This window comes from Poromitra crassiceps (genome assembly GCF_964638095.1).
Source record: "Poromitra crassiceps genome assembly, chromosome: 22".
Classification (NCBI taxonomy): Eukaryota; Metazoa; Chordata; class Actinopteri; order Beryciformes; family Melamphaidae; genus Poromitra; species Poromitra crassiceps.
The window spans coordinates 3,216,501-3,238,790 of NC_139647.1; the positions used below are offsets into that span (position 1 = coordinate 3,216,501).

Below are 22,290 nucleotides of genomic sequence, written 5' to 3' on the forward strand. Positions count from 1 at the left end.
TTGACCATTGGTGCAGTTTATAGCCTACTGGCCATATTTGTCAAAAGTAGCAGTAACCACGATTATAAATCTCATGACTTTGTTGTCTACTGGACAGCGCCATCTACTGGCAAAATAACAGCAAGGCCACACGGATGAGTCCGCCCGTGACGTCATTCGATAAGCGACAGCGTCATCTGGAGGAGCGGAGCAGAGTCGTGGAAACGTGATAATTTTCATTTTCAACAGTAAAAATGGTCAAATCGGGGAAACTTAAATCCGGGGCAGCATCCAAACTGAAGCGGTGGAAGAAGGGACACAGCAGTGACTCAAACCCGCAGACGAGTCGCTTCCGACAGGCCGCCAAAAGCCGCTTTTTCAGCCGACCCACTGGTAAGCTGCTCTGTCTCCTTCCTGATCACACGTGGGTCTGCTTGGGCTAGTTTGGTGCTGCTGAAACACCAGCTAGCGTTAGCCGCTTAGCTTGTAACACAGTCCAAAGTAGCTCCATTACGATACGTGCGAAACTGCATAAGCAAACATTTAATATAGAAAGGTAGCAACCAACCAACTATCCAATACGTGTTTGGTTTTTCCAGGCCAGCTGCAATAACTTACGAGATAGATTTCTAGTGTTGTGATTGATTGATTGATTGATTGCTTTATTGCAGACTCATGGTCCATAGAAAAAACATACATACATAAATACATAGATACACACAAATCACATAAAAAAATATACATTTCACTTTAAGAAACAACTGGTCAAATAATTAAAATAAATTCATATGCAGGCTTTTAAGCCAATGTGCCCTGAGACTGGACGTATATCGAGTGCAGCTCTTGACTGGGTTAGTGAGAGCCACAATTATGCTGTTTCCAGACACATCCAGTCTACACATAAATTTGTACATGAGATTCCTAAGTACTGCCTGAAATGTGTTAACTCGTGCAGTAACAAACATCTCACTCGCACTGCACCATCGAGGTCTCTTGAGAATTATCCTCATAGCATCATTATATGCCACTTGTAGTTTCTGCAGGCTTGATTGTGTGTGTGTCTTTAATAGTCTCGATATAGAACTATAAAATGAATAACACATATATGTTTTTGAAAATGAACTAAAGTACTTGATTTTCTCTGGACATCTGTCCATAACAGGACAACCCAAAACGTCCCTGATGGTGATTTGTTTTGATATAGCAGCAGTTTTGAAATGAATGATTACACTATGATTTCATAACTTGCCCAGATGTCTTGTTTTGACCAGTGCCACATCTTAACCCACAATAGCTAAATAACAACAGTGAGCAAAACAAGGTCTTTTAAATCCTTGAATTTGGTAAAGCTATCACGACTGTGGAAACCCTATTAAGCCCATTCTTATTTAGCCTCGGGGGAGATCAGTTTGATTAAGATTGTGTCCCTTTTCTTTCTCTCGTCAGAAAAGAGTGATCTAACAGTCGATGTTTCTTTCTCTCGTCAGAAAAGAGTGATCTAACAGTCTTTCTCTCCTCAGAAAAGAGTGATCTAACAGTCGATGTTTCTTTCTCTCGTCAGAAAAGAGTGATCTAACAGTCGATGTTTCTTTCTCTCCTCAGAAAAGAGTGATCTAACAGTCAATGCTCTTTCTCTCCTCAGAAAAGAGTGATCTAACAGTCGATGCTCTTTCTCTCGTCAGAAAAGAGTGATCTAACAGTCGATGTTTCTTTCTCTCCTCAGAAAAGAGTGATCTAACAGCCTTTCTCTCGTCAGAAAAGAGTGATCTAACAGTCGATGTTTCTTTCTCTCCTCAGAAAAGAGTGATCTAACAGTCTTTCTCTCGTCAGAAAAGAGTGATCTAACAGTCGATGTTTCTTTCTCTCCTCAGAAAAGAGTGATCTAACAGTCGATGTTTCTTTCTCTCCTCAGAAAAGAGTGATCTAACAGTCGATGCTCTCAAACTTCACAATGAGCTGCAGACAGGTCCTCTGGATTTGGGCTCGGGTGGTCGTGGAGAAGCCCGTATGGAAGAGGAGCCAGATCAGGCGTTTTCAGAGAGGACCTCTGGCACGTTCCTCAGTGGCCTGTCGGACTGCTCCAACCTCACCTTCAGGAAGGTGCAGCGCTACTGGGAGTCCAACTCAGCCCCTCACAAAGAGGTGCGTGCTACAGAAGATTATCGTGGGTAGATGTTGAAGTGCTAGTTTGAGGACTTCTACTCATTACGTGTTGCAGCTTGCTGACGTCGACGTTGGGTCTGACCACATGAGACTGGCGGACCTATAACCGCAACATACCCGCATAACTCATATGTTCAGTGATGAATAATGATCAGCTGTCACATAAGCCCAGTACATTTTAAGATTTGAAAAATGTTTTGAATTCAACAAATCACTGTGTAAACAAAGACAGTAGTGTTGTCACAGTGTTTCGATGGTGGGTATTACAGTTAAGTATTGTTCTCACAGATCTGTGCAGTATTGGCAGCCGTGACTGAGGTGATCCGCGCTCAGGGAGGGAAAGAGACAGAGACAGAGTACTTTGCTGCTCTGGTAAGTACTGCTGTTTCTCTGATGTTCACTGAGATGTAAGCTCTGCTGTATTCAAACCTGACACTGAACCAGTTTCCCTGGGACTTTGTGGTTGTGTCTGAGAGTACAATCTGTCCCTGCTCTTTCTAGATGACCACCCTGGAGGCTGTGGATTCACCAGAGTCGCAGGCCGCTGTCGGCTACCTCCTTAACCTCGTGATGAAGCGGTTAGTCTTTTATACTTGGCTCTCTCAATCAAAACTCCCACTCTTGTCAAGACTTGCCCTGACACACCGGGGCGATTATCGGGCGGTCTGCAATGCCGGTGAACGTCTGTCGCCCCCCTAGTGTTTACGGTCTGGCTCTACTCAGTCTTGTCTGCTGATTTTTCAGCTGATTCAGCATGTTGAGGCGGCTTGGGGCTGTCGGTGAGAGAAATCACCCTGATTGGCTCAGGCTGGTCAGCTGGTTAAAAGCAAAGCAGTGCAGGAGAAGAGAAGGGCACACGTGCACAAAAAAATCATTTCTCAATTTCATCTCATCCAATCATTCCAATACAACACATCTTTTCAGGAGGATGTGCCTTCGGGAAAAACCCCTTGAGCCTGTCGCTGTATGAGATCACCCATTTTTAGTGAGGTTTCTCCTCATTTTTACGCTTCTTCCTCCTTCCACAAGCAAAAGACCAGGCAAGGGCTGACAAAGCCAGTGCAATTTGCATATTTTTATCAGACGTATTCTCGATTAGGAGTCGCCATATTATGAAACCGTTTAAGTGGTGAGCGAGAGTGGTGTGAAAATGGTAGGCAAACGTTGCTTTGTTTCATGTATCTGATTTGTATAACCGTAGTCCATGGTCTCACATAGGCACATATCATAATATGTGCTAGTTGACCGTCAGCTGACGTGAGGCGACACAACAGTTGTCCTTCGTTACCGCTAGTTCTTCCTAGTTCTCCCGGTGTGTCTGAGGCTTTAGAAATGGACAACAACATTTTCTTATCTGATGGCTGTGTGACTTGTGCGCGTCTGTGGCATTCGATCCCCTTCAGTGTTCCTGCTCCAGTGCTCCTCTCCAAGTTCTCAGACACAGCCAAGGTTCTGATGGACATCATGTCTAAACAGGCCACATCTGACACTGCCTCTGCTCTCCGATGGGTGAGTAGACCTGTCTGTCTGTCTCTCTCTCTTTCTTTTTCTAGTGCGTTGTAACTGTCTCTCTCTCTTTCTCTGGTTCTTTTTCTAGTGCATTGTCAAAGTGCGACTAAGATAGATTTTGTGCATTGTGTGTGTGCGTCCCCAGATCCTGGCGTGCCTGGCCACGCTGCTGAGGAAGCAGGATGCGTCTGTGTGGACGTACCCCTCCACCCTGCAGGTTTACCACGGTCTGCTCAGCTTCACCGTCCACAGCAAGCCCAAGGTCTGTCTTCTCACCTGCCCCATCCACTCCAAAAGTCCCACTTGTTACTGATGGCTCACATGAAGTGTATATAGACCCCTATGACGGCCTAGTTAGTTAGTTATTTTTTATTGACACAAATAGTTAAAACATTTGGGTCCAAACACAAAAATAAAAAAAACACGAATATGATAAACCCATAAGTAAAAGTAATAAAAAAGTAATTCATTACAATAATAGCTCTAATAGCTCAAGGCAGGCATGTCTCATCACTAGGGTTCTTTTATTAGTGTTGATGAAAAGTCAGCTCAGTTCAGTGGAGTCATGTCCGTATTTTACACGAATGTCCTGCGTGACAGCCAGGGCACACCGATATGTGTTCTTCATTTTGGATGCCAGTCTTACAACAACACACCCGTTGTTTTCCGGTGGTGTACGACTCCACCTTCCCATCTCTACTCTACAACTACAAAACAAAGCAAGTTTGTCCGATCGATGTCATGGTTGTCTGTCTGACTTCAGATCGCATGACACAAAACTCATCTGCTAAATCTTTGTATTTCAAGTCTTGTAGACCTCCGTGGCCCTTCAGGACATAGTTATAGTCATCTAAAGATTCACAACACCCACAGTGTCTCTTTACTATACGCTGGGTTTCTCTGTCAGGTAGGTAGACATGTCTGGCCACTCATCCACAGTAGGTAGTCCTGTCAGATCATCCACCCATAGAGTGAGCCTGTAGGATTTGGCTAATCTGGTTAATTTTAACGCTCCCAAATAACACATGTGGACGCGGAGAGAGTGAGTGATCGTATATATTCAGAGAAACGTGTATTTTCTTCAGTCATTAAAAAAGACAAGCCGACAAAACTTGCTAGCCAGCTAATGTGTTCTGGCGATTATTCTGCTTCCAGCTGCCCTCCACCCACAAAAAAATCATGTTTCAAAGTTTCAAAGTCATGTTTACGACCATTGAAAGGCGTCTATTGTGACTGTCTCAAGAGCATCATAACGATCAATTCATCATTTAGAGAGAAGCTGAAATCTCACACTTCTCTTATTTCTAATTTTTTCCTCGATTTTTTTTTATCCCATTTTTATCCCCCATTAGTGCCAATTTAATTTATTTATCCTGGTTGCTGCTCCACCCTCTGCCGATCTGGGGAGAGCCGAAACTGGCTCCATGCTTCCTCCGAGACATGGGCAGTTAGCCAGCCGCTTCTTTTCACCTGACAGGGGAAGCTTCACCGGTAGGACATAGCACGTGGGAGGATCACGCTATTCCAACCGGTTCCCCTCCCTCCGAACAGGCGCCCCTAACGACCAGAGGAGGCACCAGGATATTGTATGTTTTTGGTGAAGGGGGTTCCTATATGAAGGAAACCCCCGGGAGGCACGGGGAGAACATGCAAACTCCACACAGAAAGGCCCCTTTTGACGACCCCGCCCGGGCGGTGGGCACGCATTCCTTCAGCGTTCACAGTGTCCCAGGTGGGAATCGAACCCAGGACCTTCGAGCTGTGAGGCGACAGCGCTTACCACTGCGCCACCGTACCCCCCGAAATCTCACACTTCTTACTGGATTCCCCCTCAGGTGCGTAAAGCAGCTCAGCAGGGCGTGTGCGCCGTCCTCAGAGGGAGCGACTTCCTGTTTACAGATAACGCCCCGCCCCATCATCCTGCCGCCGCCCCCACCGCCAAGTTCTGCATCAAAGAGATGGAGCAGGCCGGAGGTGAGAGAACACGGTCACACTCGATTTCCTAAATAATGGTAAAATAGTAAATGCGGCCGTGGAGTGTTGTGCAGCGAGTTGTAGTTCGTACTGTGCTTGTCTTGATCTTCAGGCAGCAAAGAGGACACCACCACACTGCACCTGCTGGGCCTTCTCAAGGAGCTGATGGTGACGTTTCCTCTGGGAGCCGTCAAGTCCTGCTGTGAGACCCTGCTCCGAGTGATGACCCTCAGCCATGTGGTGAGCGTGCGCGCGCGCACACACACACACACACACACACACACACACTAGAGCTGCAACAATTAGTCGATCGACAGAAAATTAATCAACAATTATTTTGATAATAGATTAATTGTTTTGAGTACAATTTTAAGAGAAACGGTCTAAATTATCTGATTGCAGCTTCTTAAATGTGCTGGTTTCTTTACTCCTGTATGACAGTGAACTGATATTATCTTTGATTGTTGTGGACAAAACAAGACATTTGAGGGCGTCATCTTGGACCTTGGGAAACACTGATCGTCATTTGCTACCATTTTCTGACATTTTAGAGACCAAACAATTAATATGATTAATCGAGAAAATAATCGACAGATTAATCGATTGTGAAAATAATCGTTAGTTGCAGCCCTAACACACACACACACACACACACACACCCACACACACCCACACACACACGCACACACAGTCATGGATCTCTAATAGTGCCTGTGTGTGCTTGTGCCTGTAGCTGGTGACTGCGAGTGCCATGCAGGCCTTCCATAAGCTCTTCAGTGGGAAGCCCAACGCTGCCACGCTGTCCCCTGAACTCAACGCACAGATCATCACGGTGAGCGAATGCAAACAAAACAAAGGTGCCATGTGGACAATAGACATGTTGTGAGATTTGGTGTGAAAAACAATGATGCACCATTGCACGTGTCTATTCCCAGGCCCTGTATGACTACCTGCCCAGTGACAATGACCTGCAGCCTCTGCTGGCCTGGCTGGCCGTGATGGAGAAAGCTCATGTCCACTTGGCAGGGTAAGAAGATACTGTCCTCACAGCACATAACAATCATCTCTCTCTCTCTCTCTCTCTCTCACACACACAAGCATTTTCCTGCAATTTGTGGACGGTCTTTGTCTTTGTCTCTGTCCAGCCTGCAGAGCTCTCTGAGTCTGGGCCACCTGCCTCGCCTGTTCTCTGCGGCCGTGTCCTGCCTCCTGTCTCCTCACACACAGGTGGTGTCTGCAGCCAGCAGCACACTCAAGGTAAAGAAGCAGCCCACATGGAGGTTCATCACTTCACAAATCCATTCTGAGTCACATTCCGGCTTTATTGATCCTGGTTCCCACTGTGGTTCCCACTGGTGAGGGAAGTCCTGGAATATCAGGGAATTTTGAGGTGTATTCCAGACAGGGGAAGTCGGTCACTTTTTTTAGATTTTATCGGTCACTTTCCAGGAATACACCTGAAAGTATTTTTTACAATTTGTTTCCTACATGTATTGCATTACATGGCGATTTTCAGATGGGTTTTATCCAGTGAATGGCGACTTCTACACAGAAAGCCCAACTGTAATGGAGACCAGACTGTCTGAACGTTTCAGAGCTGGAAAACAGTCTGATAAACCATGAAGGAATACAATTGGACATGAAAGTCATGATGCCTGCAAGGTTTGAATTGTGAATGTGTGTTTGTGTGTTTCAGACTCTGCTGACGGAGTGTGTGGCCCCTCGTATGGAGGAGATAGGCACAGTCACTGCCACGGCCTCTGCAGGGAACCCCTCATACGTCTGCAAAATGTTCCGGTAGGTCCGCGCCCAGTGTAGGAAATGTAAAAAATATTTTGGGGGCAACTTTTGCCCCCACTGTCTAAAAACTGGGGGCATTTACAAAATGTTGGGGGCACTTTAAAAAATAGTAATTAGTGCATACATTTGCTAAAGCGTAGTGTAAACAGCGCTGTTTGTGTGAGTGTGTTATTCATCGTCGTCTTCTGGCAGCCATCTTGCAGGTGCTGAGTGTGTGTCAGAGATGAAAATTAAATTAATCAAAATAAAATTATCAAAATATTGGGGCAATTTTCGCCCCTGGATCATGGTTTTTAGGGGCATTCTGAGATTTCTTGGGGGCATTTTTGCCCTTAGTTTAGTTTAGTTTAGTCATGTTTATTTCGAATATGTCAATAAAAACAATTGTGCAAAAACAACAAATAAAGCCATTCAAAAATGAATAACTAATATAACAAAACAAAAGTAAAAAGCAAAAAGAAACAAGAAAAGAAAAAAATAAACAGTAAAAAATAAACAGTAATGTAAACATATCCGAAAAGGAGTGAGAAGAAGTAAAAAACTTATGTACTCCCACCCCTCTTATAACTTATACTATATACTATATGCTATATGCTTACTTGCTGACTTCTATCTATGTATTAAACTATTATATATATACATAGATACATACATACATACATACATACATACATACACAAACCCCAATACAAACACTAAAAACCCTAACCCATACATACCTATACATACACAAACCCCAATACAAACACTAAAACATAGTGACTCTTAGTGCAGTTCACTATATCTTGTGAACAACATATTTTTGTACATTTTTTTAAATTGATTGATGCTTGGACATTGCTTTTGCTCTTTGCTCAGATTGTTCCACAACTTAACACCCGCGATCGAGATGCAAAAACTTTTCAATGTGGAATTTCTTTTTAGAATTTTAAAATTGAGTTCTCCCCTCAAATTATGCCCCCCCTCACGTTCATGAAACACGTTTTGAATGTTCATTGGTAATAAATGGTTCCTAGCCCTGTACATTGTTATTGCTGTTTGATATGTGACTATGTCGGTGAATTTTAATAATTTAGACTGTAGAAATAGTGGATTGGTGTGTTCCAGATCCTTGCCCCTGGCTAAATTCCTACACTGTCCACACTCCCACTGTCAGTCCTCCCTCATTTCATACAATTCAACATGTGCATTCTCCTCATTGTGTGTGTGTGTGTGTGTGTGTGTGTGTGTGTGTGTGTGTGTGTGTGTTGCAGTATCGTAGAGGAGGGCTTGTCCTATCGGTTCCACGCCTCCTGGCCGTTTGTGCTGCAGGTGCTGGGCTGCTTCTACAGAGTTGCAGGGAAAAAGGCTCACCCCATCATGACTAAGGTAACACACACACACACACACACACACACACATGTTTGTAGATCACCGTGTGACGAGCCAAAGACAAAACGTTGTAATGGAACAGTGGCCTCTAGTGGCCTAGAGAAAAGATACATCGGTCTGTGTGTCGTGTGTCCACACCAGTCCCTGCAGTCTTTGGCCGACCTGCGCGGCACGCCCCGCTTCCCCTTCAGCGGCGAGCTGGACCTGGCTGTAGGAGGAGCGGTGGAGAGCATGGGGCCGGAAGTCGTGCTGGGCGCCGTGCCGCTCGCCATCACCGGCTACGAGTAAGTGTACAGATACACACATATAACACACACTCTATACAGATACACACATAACACACACTCTATACAGATACACACATAACACACTCCGGACACTAGTGTTTTGCACTGATTCTGATTTGACTGTGTGTGTGTTTTCATCAGAGATGACCTGGAGTTCCCACGCAGCTGGCTGATCCCGGTCATTCGAGACCACGTGAAGAACACCCATCTTGCGTTCTTCTCCTCTTATATCCTCCCTCTGGCTACTACACTCAAGCAGAGAGGTACACCCAGTGTGTGATGGTCCACGTGAGGGAGTGGAGAATCTGCCACGGGTGTTTTTAGGGGCCCTTTACACGAGGACAGTTTCTGGAAGAAACGACACAGTAGCGTTTCCTTCACACCTTCTCCCTGTTTACATGAGCGCTGTTGAATTTTTAAAACGCCGTAATGTACATGCCAGGTCGCTAGGTGGCAGTGTGATGGTCAACGGGGGCGTTGCTCGTCGCTCCACAACTTGGACAAGTTTCCCGGGCACTTCCGGTTTGCTTCCGGACTAACGTTAGGTTACAGTCCTCTCCTCTCTCACAGTCAGTCAGACTAACATTAGGTTACAGTCCTCTCCTCTCTCACAGTCAGCCAGACTAACGTTAGGTTACAGTCCTCTCCTCTTGTCACAGTCAGCCAGACTAACGTTAGGTGTCTCTCCATTCAAAAACAACCCAGTTTGCCTTGATCACTGCAAAACATGACATGCCGTGTGTAGCCTCCACACAATAGGGCTACACACGGTAAATAATGGTACGCGCAGCACAATACCCGCCGTGGTAAACAGAAGAAGACAGGGATATTAACTTTAAGGCGACTCACTTCTAGACTTGAATGAAATTGTATTCAATTACTATCTGCTCCGTGGATTACCATTTTACAATTTAGCAGCCGAAATTGTAACATAGCAACGTCTACGGCTATGACGTGATCGCGTGTGCAGCAGGCACGTCAGAGTTCCTGAAATGAGCCGTGTCAAAGCGACTACATGGAGCGATCAGCGGGGAGTGTCACCAAGAATTTCACTCTGGAGGGTGGTTTCAAAATGTGTTGTTTCCTAAGCGCAAATTCGCCGTCGCCGTCTAAAAAGGGAGGCACTAACGATACAATAATTCCCCGTCACCATAGGAAACCGTCCTCGTGTAAAGGGCCCCTTAGTTTCTGTGTGTGTGTGTGACTTGAATGCTCTCTGTATTTCTGTTGCAGCTGAACAGTTGGGCCAAGCCGGACAGAAACTGGAGGCCAAAGTCTACCAGACTTTACAGCTGCAGGTACATTTACATTGACTTCACTTGGTGATGAGCCCAGTGTGAAGAGCTGTCTCATACTTTTTTCACATCAAAATTACCACTTCTCTACGGGGGAGTTTCTAACACAGGTAACACAGGTGTGTGTTAAACGTTAAAAAAAATACACCATTGACACTTTCACATCGCCTCCCCAACACATTTACCAGCGGCTCCCCCAGAGCGGCCACTTCAGTGGCTGAACTCATTGTCACAGACTGCAGGCGACCTGGACACTTGAACCAGTAGATTTACTTACCAGAATAAAGGCTCTCAAATTCTCACCTTTGGAGAAAAAAAAAGTATTCCAACGAATGAAACAGAAACCGTGTATCAAAATGAAACCTTGGCTGTTGTAAAGCATTACTCAAAATTAATATTAAGCTTAACGTTACAATACGTATTTTATTTTGAAAGCCCTAAAGCGGGAGACCTACTTCTAGATTCTGGCTGACTTGACACCTGATGCTCGTGCACTATGCTGGAACTCCTCTCATCCTAGGAGAGAGGCTTTTATTCTTTTTTTTCTGTTGGCATATTCCATCATTTAGGTTCCATTGGACACAGCGTAAAGACAATTTAAACCAACTGTTTTCAGCCTGTGGGAAGCACCGATGTCGTTATCGAGCTGATCAGAAAAACAACCATGTCACTGGGAGGTTCGTCTAATGGGCCGTCACTACCGGCTTTGTAACTTGGGCCAAAGAAAAAGCAGGAAGTGTGTGGATAATATTACCGGGTTTTTGGCCCGATCGAAGAGGCCCTTCAGTGAATGAGGTGTTCTGAAGTGCTGTGACCCTGGCGTGGCTCTCCTTTCAGATGTGGACCATGCTGCCTGGGTTCTGCACAGGGACCGTGGACCTGCTGGCCTCCTTCAAGGGCCTCGCCCGCGCGCTCGGCATGGCTATCAATGAGCGGCCAGACCTGAGACTCACCATCTGCCAGGCTCTACGTACCGTCATCACCAAGAGCTGCAACACAGGTAGACGCTCTACGTACCGTCAACACCAAGAGCTGCAACACAGGTAGACGCCACGGTGGCAATTTCGTCATTTCGGCGTCGCAAATTTATTTCGGGGCACAAGGCCACATGCCAGGGCACAAAGGCCATTGCTCTATTGACATCGCGCAAATGATCGTGAAGAGCGATTCTTCTGAAATGTGTCTTCAAATGAGCCAATGACACATCCTTTGCATCGGGCAGGCTACATTAAACTGAGACCACTGATGCTTTTAAAGCAGCTGACAGTAGCAGGCTGGTAGCAGGGCACTGCCAACGTGGCCCTTGAGATCTCAGGGCATCAGGGCCAGAGGGAGGGGCAACGGAGGCCATGACCTCCATGTTAGGGTTGGTAGGCGCCCGCACATTGTTCACACATCACATACAGAACTCACAAAACGACTCTCTACAAGAGCTGCAACACAGGTTTTGATAATCGATTAATTGGTTTGAATAATTTTTTAAGGAAAAAAAGGCTAAATTGTCTGATTCCAGCTTGTTAAACGTGATTATTTTCTGGTGTCTTTACTCCTCTATGACAGTAAACTAAATATCTTTAAGTTGTGGACAAAACAAGACTTTGAGGATGTTACCTTGGGCTTTGGGAAACACTGGTCAATTCCCCACCATGTTCTGACATTTTATAGACCAAACAACGAATCGATTAATCGAGAAAATAAATCGAGAAAATAATTGACACATTAATCGACAATGAAAATAATGGTCATCTGCAGCTCTACTCTCTCTTGAGCCAGGCCGTTCAAAACAGTTTTTGTTTGTTGTGTGTCTATAGAGGAAGAGAAGGCTGAAATAGGCCGCTTCTCCAAGAACTTCCTGCCCATCCTCTTCAATGTGTACAGCCAGCAGCCTGCTGCTGGAGAGTCTGCCCCCTATAGGATGGCTGTCCTGGACACCATCAAGGTCTACTTGACTGTCACCGAAACACAGGTCAGTTAAGTTTATACACACACACACACACACACACACACACACTCACATGCTCTTCTTGCATGAGACAATGGTTAAGTTCTTCTAAAAAAAATCCAGCGTAATTTGAGGACAACAGTCCATAGGCCTGATGTTTAAAGGAACAGCTCACCATAAAATCCAAAATACATATTTTATCTAGCTATTTATCTATTATTATTATTATCTATTTATCCATCTATATCGTTTTGTGTTAGTTGCCAGAGTTTTGGAGATATCGGCTGTAGAGATGGCTGCCTTCTCTTCAATACAATGGAACTGGATGGCACAAAAAAATACATTTGATAAACTCAACAGCAATGTCTCTTTCCAGAAATCATGACCCCGTTACTCAAGATAATCCACAGACCATGTTATGAGCAGTTTCATGTAGGAACTACTTTCTTTTGTAGGAACTAGCTAGCAGCTAGCAAGTGTAGTTCGGTCAAAAGAAAATAGTTCCTACATGAAACTGCTCATAACAAGGTCTGTGGATTATCTTGAGTAACTGGGGTCATGATTTCTGGAAAGAGACATTGCTGTTGAGTTTATCAAATGTATTTATTTGGCACTTTGAGCACCACAAGCAGAGTGCCATCTAGTTCCATTGTATTGGAGAGAAGGCAGAAACTCTGCAGCCGATATCTCCAAAACTCAGGCAAATAACACAAAACTATATAGATGGATAAATAGCACTGAAGGTGAGGGGGAAAATATGTATTTGGATTTTAGGGTGAGCTGTCCCTTTAAGTTCTAAGAAAATGCATAATTTGAAGACAACAGTCCATAGGCCTGGGCCCAGTTGCACAAAGCACCTTAGGTTAAGATTTCCCTTAAGGTCCTTACACATCAAGAGCGATGCGAATATACCGCACGAAATTGCGATGCGAGTTTTGACCCACCTGTCAATCACAGCCACAGATGGTGTACACGTCGGAAGCGAATTTCTGAAAAATCGACCATCGTTCGAAAAAATAAACGCCGCAATAACGCTCAGCGAAACTTCGCCGTTGGTATGCACGGTTGCATTGACTGATATAGGTTCGGAAAATATTATTGACGTGCGAATTAATCGCACGAAAGAAACGCTCCCGATGTGTAAGGACCTTTAGAGTCAGAGTTAAGGTGTCCATAAAATAGAATCGGCTGCACAAAACACCCTTAAATCTTCTTCATATGGTTAAACATTGTAAGGAAAACATAAGCACAAGATTTAAGGGTGTTTTGTGCAGCCGATTCTATTTTATGCACACCTTAACTCGGACCCTAAGGGAAATCTGAACCTAAGGTGCTTTGTGCAACTGGGCCCAGATGTTTAACATTTTGAAGTGTGCATGCCTGGAGCCCAGCCATCACGAGGGACACCCAGGCACCCTGGCCTTATTTGATGCAGCAGCACCTCACTTGTGAAAATAGACTCACATCATCCTGGTTCTTTCCTCAGATGGTCTGCACGTTCCTGCAGAAAGCCACAGAGAGACTGAGCAGCACAGAGAGTACTGAGTTCACACGGTAAGACATGAACATGGATGTCCTGCATGAGAATCATGGCTCCTTTTAATATTTTAATATAAAATATTTAATAATAAATAAATATTTAAATATTTTTACACTGGCAATGTACCCGTTGTTGCCGGGTTAAATAGGCACAAAGCAATACAAATATATTTATTTACCGGTACTCATTCCCTCTGTTTCCTTCCGTCTCTCAGGCTGTCTGTGATGGATCTAGTGGTGGCCATGGCGCCCTGTGTGGATGAGGTCACCATGAGTCAGACCTTTGAGCTGATGAAGCCATATTTGGAGGTAAGGACGACAATATGCCTCGTCTCTCCCCAGACTCAAATATTACGTTGAATCGCTGCACTCTGCATCCTACAGAAATGAGTCTGTGCCACTTCGCAGCCACAGCTGCTGTTTTGTGGGCGGGTCTAGGAGGTCAAAATGGAATGACTTGACAGGTCGTAGCACTAATGAGAGAGTGGTTCATTTTCAAAAGGCAACAGAGTCAGGTTGGGTGGACGCGCCTGATCGCTAAAGTTGTTACTGATTGGTGCCCCCAGGATTTCAGGGGAACCAATCACGGACCAGGAATCCGACAGCAGTTTGGAGCTAGAAGTTTCCCAGACCCAGAGAGAGATCTGCAGCGTGCAGTAACGTAGTGTATCAGCATACGAACTCTCATGGGTCTGGTGTTGAGACTACAATATGCTTAATCAGGTTATCCGTGGGGTCTTGAAAAGTATTAAAAGTTGAAAAATCAATTTAGGGAAAATTAAGACCCTTAAAAAGTATTAAAAAAAGTCTTAATTGCCATTTGAGCAGTATTACATTTTGTAGCTATTGTACTGATGGTGTTAAATGAGCATAAGATATCGTCCCATATCGATCGCAGACTCCTGAATTGAATCGATATCGTATCATGGCAGACTTTGTGATATCGGAAAATATCGTATCGTTGTCCGAATAATCTATATAATATTGTATCGTGATGAAACTTGTGATTTACATGCCTATCATCCATGCATATACCCTGTTAATGCCAAATTCAATTTTTTTTTACACATGTCTAGTATTACAGTATGTCTTCTGTTGTTAACTTGTTGTCTGTGTATGTCCGTCTGTGCATTTTGTCCGTAGGTTAAAGAGCCCGGCATGCAGAAAAAGGCGTACCGTGTGCTGGAGGAGATGTGCGGGGGAGAGAGGGCGGAGTGTCGATCGTTTGTCCTGGCTAATCTGGAAACGCTCAAACACGTCCTACTGCAGACGCTGAAAAATGCGTCTTCGCCCGCAAAGAGGGTAAGAGCACTGTGAGCGAGAGAGACAGAAATAAACGGAGCACTAGGTAGGAATGCGTGTCACGTTTTACACTGCTGTCTGTTTGAGATCGTGCTCTTTGCGTCGCTTTTTCTCAGCCTAGACTGAAATGCCTGATCCACATCGTGAAACAGCTGAGCGAAGAACACGAGGACTTCATCACTGCCCTGCTGCCAGAGGTACACACACACACACACACACACACACACACACACCAGTGTTGGGCAAGTATGTAATATACTACATATATATATATATTACTAGTTATTTTCATTTGAAAGTAATAAGTTACTTTACAATATTACTGGCTGTGGAGAGTAAGTCATTACTTAATAAACTACTTTTGCATTACTTTCACCAAAATAACAGTAGCAGAATGACATTGCCGCCCCGGAACCATCCCAAAAAATAATTTAAACTGTCTTGAAGTCAGTGTAAACCATCCAAAATTCTAAATGTTATCCCTTTACTTTATTTTTGTCATTTATAGTGGTTATTTGCATAAAAACACGTAATTTGATTAGGAAATGATTGTATCTTTATTTAAAGAAGGGGCTTTGATTTAGAAAAAAAAAAAAAGGAACTCAATTTGTAACATGTGTTACTTAACAAAGTGACTGGTATAATATTACTGAAATCCTATTAGTTACTGAGTTACTGCTAAAAGTAATATATTACATGTAATATGTTACTTTTGTAATGAGTTACCCCCAACTCTGACACACACGCACGCACGCACACACACACACACACACACACACACACACACACACACACACACACACACACACACACACACACACAACTGACACTAATCATTTTTGCTTGATCTCTTTCAGGTGATTATCTGCACCAAGGAAGTAGCTGTTGGAGCTCGTAAGAATGCCTACAGTCTGCTGGTGGAAATGGCAAAGGCATTTGTCCGCTTCTGTGGTAATGTGAAAGGTAACACGCCTGAATATTCCCGCTCTGGCAAATGAGTGTAGAAAACATTCTCATTTAGAACATTTGAACTGTCAAGGTTCTAAATGCTAAACAAGTATTTGTGTCTCTCCTAGATGCCATGGAGCAGTATTTGGCGTTGGTGTACGCAGGACTGACCGGGTCTGTCACCATGATTACCTGCACGGTGTTAGCGTTGACCCGGCTGGTGTTTGAGTATAAAGGTACTGTGGGGCCCGCTGGATCGACCCATTTGCCTCGTTTGCGTGTTGAAATCTTCGACGTGGCGAGTGGATTGAGTCCGGTGTCTTTTGTCTTCTCAGACTCTATCGAGGTGGCCACCATGGAGCAGCTGCTGCACAACGTGTGTCTGCTGTTGACGTCGCGCACCAGGGAGATCGTCAAAGCTGCTCTGAGCTTCATCAAGGTCATTCTCTTCGTCATGGAGCCCAAGGCCCTGGCCTCACACGTCACCGTCATGGTAGGCAGCATGTTAGACTCCCCATTATTGCGCTCCAATATTGGAGATAATCATACCCTCATCGAGACAGGTTTCACTCTCCTCGTCCTCTCTTGGTCAGATGGAGGGCGTTGGCAACATCAAGGATGACGTGAGGAGGCACTTCAGAACCAAACTGAAGAACATCTTCACTAAGTTCATCAGAAAGTTTGGGTAAGCGTCGATGAAATCTTTGGAGGAACTTTGAGGTTTAACATGCTGCCTTTCAGCTAGCTGGGAGGTGAGAGGTTGAGGTCTCCAACGTCATCTCCAACTCAAGTAATTTATTCTCATTAAGTCATAAAATTATGCCAAAGGGGTAATTCCACTTGTTTCCAGTTCATTTCCACGTATTTTGTGTCTGATTGTCTGTATTTGTTTTGTCTGATTGTCTCTGTATTTGTTGTGTCTGATTGTCTCTGTATTTGTTGTCTCTGATTGTCTCTGTATTTGTTGTCTCTGATTGTCTCTGTATTTGTTGTCTCTGATTGTCTCTGTATTTGTTGTCTCTGATTGTCTCTGTATTTGTTGTGTCTGATTGTCTCTGTATTTGTTGTGTCTGATTGTCTCCCAGGTTTGAGCTGGTGAAGAGCATGCTGCCTGCAGAGCACCACAAGGTGCTGGGAAACATCCGCAAGGCCGAGGCTCGCACCAAGAGACACAGACAGGCTGCCGAGCAACACGACGACTCGGAGAGCGAGGAGGACGCGCCTAAAGCCAAGAACCAGAGGTAGGTCCCTCACCAAAACAACACACACACACACACACACTGCCCTACCTGCTTTCACACATCAACCTGCTCGCTCTGCTCTCTTCTCCTCTCCAGTATGGAGGACATCCTGGCAGATTCGGACAGCGATTTGTCCGAGGATGAAGGAAAGGGCAAGAAGAAGGGCCAGAGGAAAGCAGGCGGCCAGCAGAAGGGACGGGCCTGGCTCAAGGAAGGAGAAGGAGATGACCCGCTCAACTTCCTGGACCCCAAGGTGTCCCAGAGAGTGCTAGGTAAGAGTCTGAAAAAAACCAAGCTCAAATGGTCTCGCAGCGGTAACACGGGGGTTCGAGCCCCCGTTTTACCTCCTGTTTGGTCGGACGTCCATACAGGCACAATAGACCCTTCTCACAGGGGCCGTTTTGTGTCGAAAAGGCAGGGTAAACACAGGTGCAAGCAAAACTCTAATGGGGGTTTCAAACGTCAACGATTAGAATTTCGAAACCCTCGTTAGCGTTTTGCTTGCACCTGTGTTTACCCTGCCTTTTTGACACAAAATGGCCCCCGTGAAAAGGTGTCTATTGCGAGTGGGAAGCCGGATTAGGGGTATGTGTCCTCGTTGCTGCACTAGTGCCTCCTCTGGTTGGGGGGGGGTGGGGCGGGGGACTGGGATTGAATAGTGTGATCCTCCTACACGTGCTATGTCCTGCCGGTGAAACTCCTCGCTGTCAGGTGAAAAGAAGGGGCTGCCAACTGGACATGTATCAGAGGAAGCATGTGCCAACAACTCTCCCCAGATCAAAACAGAGGGGTGGAGACAGCAGGGGGCATTGGCCAAGTTGTTGTTGTTGTCTTGCAGATCCCTTTCAATGTTCTTGTCTAAAGGTCGAACCAAATCGTTATTTTTAACATGTTGTGTTTGTTGTGTTTCTCAGCCACCAACCCAGGACTGAAGAAGAGCGCCAAGGTTCAGCACGGCTTCAAGGTGACGTCAGACGGGCGGCTGATCATCAGGGAGGAGGACGACGACGACGACGACAAAAACAAAGGTAGGAGGAATCCTGTGTTTTATCTGACTGTCCCTTTACCTGAGCAGGCTGTGACTCTGACCCATCACTCTGTCCACCACACTGACCCATCACTCTGTCCACACTGACCCATCACTCTGTCCACACTGACCCATCACTCTGTCCACCACACTGACCCATCACTCTGTCCACACTGACCCATCACTCTGTCCACACTGACCCATCACTCTGTCCACACTGACCCATCACTCTGTCCACACTGACCCATCACTCTGTCCTCACTGACCCATCACTCTGTCCACTCTGACCCATCACTCTGTCCACTCTGACCCATCACTCTGTCCACACTGACCCATCACTCTGTCTGTCCACACTGACCCATCACTCTGTCCACACTGACCCATCACTCTGTCCACACTGACCCATCACTCTGTCCACTCTGACCCATCACTCTGTCCACACTGACCCATCACTCTGTCTGTCCACACTGACCCATCACTCTGTCCACACTGACCCATCACTCTGTCCACACTGACCCATCACTCTGTCCACACTGTCCCATCACTCTGTCCACACTGACCCATCACTCTGTCCACACTGACCCACCACTCTGTCCACACTGACCCATCACTCTGTCCTCACTGACCCATCACTCTGTCCACACTGACCCATCACTCTGTCCACACTGACCCATCACTCTGTCCACTCTGACCCATCACTCTGTCCACACTGACCCATCACTCTGTCCACACTGACCCCATCACTCTGTCCACACTGACCCATCACTCTGTCCACACTGACCCATCACTCTGTCCACTCTGACTCATCACCCTGTCCACTCTGACCCCATCACTCTGTCCACACTGACCCATCACTCTGTCCACACTGACCCATCACTCTGTCCACACTGACCCATCACTCTGTCCACACTGACCCATCACTCTGTCCACACTGACCCCATCACTCTGTCCACACTGACCCATCACTCTGTCCACACTGACCCATCACTCTGTCCACACTGACCCATCACTCTGTCCACTCTGACTCATCACCCTGTCCACTCTGACCCATCACTCTGTCCACACTGACCCATCACTCTGTCCACAGACCACGAGGGAGAGATGAAAGATATCCTAGAAGAGGCTGGAGTCAAGAGTGTGAGTCTTTATCCATACGACACACGGGACTGAATCACCTTTGCCATTATTGTAAAGACTTTGTCTTTATTCCTCCTCTATGCTTTACCCTTCAGAAAAAGACACAGAAGAGGAAGTTCCATGACGGCAACTTTGATGACGACATGGATATTGAGCCCCAGTTGAAATATAAAGGTATGATGAGTACAAACGTTGTGTGTCCTCAATGTACATATATTTTTGAAGAATTGATATTTGACTCTGAGGAAGACAGACTTGTCTGTCGAAACGTCAGTCAGCCCCTTCTATTAAAACGTGCAGACGGAAAAGAGTGCTCCGGTGTCTTTACTTCGGGTAGTCTGTGTGAAGTGCCCAGGTAAAATATTATTTTATGATATTTGACAATATTTGAACAGCCACTCGATTCTGTCCACAAAAACCATTTTATATGCAAATGTCTTAAGATGACTACTACCTCCAATACTAGTCCATAATGTGGGTGTTTTTGTTTTTTTGTTTTTCTGGTGTATATCTATTTTTTTTTTATTATTAATCTGTCACAGCCAGGAAATAGGTAGACGGGTAGAGGCTATGGTTTGGCATGAATTCAAATTTTTATGTTAGCAATTTGACAGGTTTTGGAGTTGTTGTAACTTGACCACAAAGTAACAAGGCCATACTGTCTCCCTCAGCCGGTGGCTCTGGCATCCACAGACCGCTGGCAGCCGGAGCGGACTACAAGTCCAAGGTGAGCCTGACAACACACACACACACACACACACACACACACACACACACACACACACACACACACACACACACACACACACACACACACACACACACACACACACACACACACACACACACACACACACACACACACACACACACACACACACACACACACACACACACACACACACACACACACACTCACTCACTGTGATTCTGAGTACCTGTCCTGTCGCTCCTTTTTCCAGAAAGGAAGAGGGGACGTCAAGAAGAAAGGGAAGGTGGACCCTTACGCTTACATCCCCCTCAGGAAGGACAAGCTCAACCGCAGGTACGCTCAGCTCAGCCGCTCCCAGCATGTCATCACAGCCAGATCCACATTCTACGAAAAGTCCACTTCAGATGATGTAGAAGACTTTAACATCTTTCATCCCATGTGTGGGTTTTTACAGGAAGCGTGCCAAACTGCAGGGCCAGTTCAAGGGCATGGTGAGAGGAGCCCAGAAGGGGGCGCTGTCTGGAAAGAAAATGCAGAGGAACAAGAGGAAATCCTGAAGGGCAGACAATACTTTATAGGACTCTTCTTTCGTTGTTGTGTGTGTGATGATGGCGTGTTCATGAACATACCCAAATGTAAACATACACCCTGGAAGTGTGTGTGTGTCTATATGGGCCAGCCCGGTTTGTTTTAAACTGGGCCATCTTTCAAAAATCCTAGAAAAGGATCGATTGACATCATTCATCATTCATTGGAGTCAGTAGCTGGGTGAGCATGTGTGTGATATTGTGCGATGGATTTGAATCACCAAAATGGAAAATAATTTGCATTTCAGATCAATCTGTCAAGCTGAATAATTTGTGTATGGAATGGATGGCACCCTACCATCTGTTCAACATCAAAAAAATATATTTATGTATTCCGTGAGATGCATCTACAGACAAGACTGTTATGGGAAGAGTGGTGTGTGCCTTTGTTATCGCTCCGTTTGATCACTTGATGGCGCTCTAGACCGCTGGATTATAACGTAAGTTAAAGTGAATAGGTGCTTATGAGCATATAAATAGATTTAAGACCCATGTGTACTTGGGATGAAAAGTGTAAAATAAAGATTTTACTCATCCACAAGTTTCTTGATCAGTAATCGACCGTTCTTGACTGCTTCAGTTAGAGGTGCTCTTGTGAAAGAGCGCGTTCATGCTAGTTATTTTAGACCGAGAGACTTAAGTTGTGTCATGCTGTGTGAGTTAACATAGGCGACCATAAGACTCGTGTGAGTCATTTGCACAGATGGACTCGTGCATTGTGAGTCATGTAGCGACACACCGATCGAGTTCTTTTGCGGTTGAACCGTTTCTGAAAAGGGGAGCAGATGTCCTGTCTGACCTGAGACATTCCCAGACCAGGCATCATCAGCGCCGTAGCCGTATAAGGACTGCAGTGGCCAACAGATTTATATCAAAGCAACTATTTCAGAAATACGATACTGTAAAACGGCCAAACGCTGTAAATTCTTTTTTGAACTGATGGTTCATTTTGCAGACTGCCTATATAAGTGTCACAGGCAGACTGTTTTACAGTGTGCTGACAGAGTGTAATTAGTCTGATTAAAGAAGATTGCCTAAAGAGGAACACATTACATCACCAAATGTTGCATCCCATAATATCCAATTAACCAATAAACATGTCATTTGGACTCTGTTGCCCAGACCCTAATGTGCTTGCCAGCTGAACCACACAGGATGACTTTGTAAGAGTTATTCCCCAACTAAGTGTTACTAAAATAATTAAATTAAAATATTAAAATCTAATACCATTATACTTTTTTACACATTGGCCTTTTCTCAAGATCCTTCTTAGGAGTCAATATCAAACCGATCGCTGCCAAACACAACATAAAAAACACATTTTGTTTAATAGAAACGGACACAAAAGGCTTGTTAATACAGAAATAATGCAAAAATGATCATTTCAGTCAGTAAATGCGGTATACAGGAGAACCCTGGTGATGCAGCGTTATGCAATCCGTTAAAAAAGACCACACATATGTAACAAGTGCTTGCT

At 45.1% G+C, this 22,290-nt stretch overlaps 2 protein-coding genes across 2 annotated transcripts in view; one reads left to right on the plus strand and one right to left on the minus strand.

Annotated features, from left to right (window-relative positions):
• The first annotated feature begins 183 nt into the window (after positions 1-183).
• Positions 184-21,311, plus strand: rrp12 (ribosomal RNA processing 12 homolog). Its single transcript, XM_083657954.1, has 34 exons — positions 184-372; positions 1,892-2,121; positions 2,431-2,514; positions 2,644-2,720; positions 3,546-3,651; positions 3,797-3,913; positions 5,487-5,625; positions 5,738-5,865; positions 6,359-6,457; positions 6,561-6,652; positions 6,771-6,882; positions 7,322-7,422; positions 8,679-8,793; positions 8,938-9,080; positions 9,225-9,346; positions 10,317-10,381; positions 11,216-11,378; positions 12,190-12,344; positions 13,807-13,874; positions 14,075-14,168; positions 15,003-15,161; positions 15,278-15,358; positions 16,019-16,124; positions 16,238-16,345; positions 16,445-16,602; positions 16,703-16,794; positions 17,195-17,350; positions 17,447-17,622; positions 18,265-18,378; positions 19,465-19,514; positions 19,610-19,688; positions 20,186-20,241; positions 20,477-20,559; positions 20,681-21,311. The coding sequence occupies exons 1-34, from the start codon at positions 234-236 to the stop codon at positions 20,781-20,783; spliced, it is 3,870 nt and encodes a 1,289-aa protein (XP_083514080.1). The 5' UTR covers positions 184-233; the 3' UTR covers positions 20,784-21,311.
• Positions 21,312-22,285: 974 nt separating this feature from the next.
• The window catches only part of antxr1d (ANTXR cell adhesion molecule 1d), a 41,581-nt gene continuing 41,576 nt past the window's right edge, over positions 22,286-22,290 (minus strand). Inside the window, exon 18 of the mRNA XM_083658346.1 lies at positions 22,286-22,290. This exon is cut by the window's right edge and continues 1,452 nt beyond it. The gene's annotated coding sequence lies outside the window, so the exon portion shown is untranslated.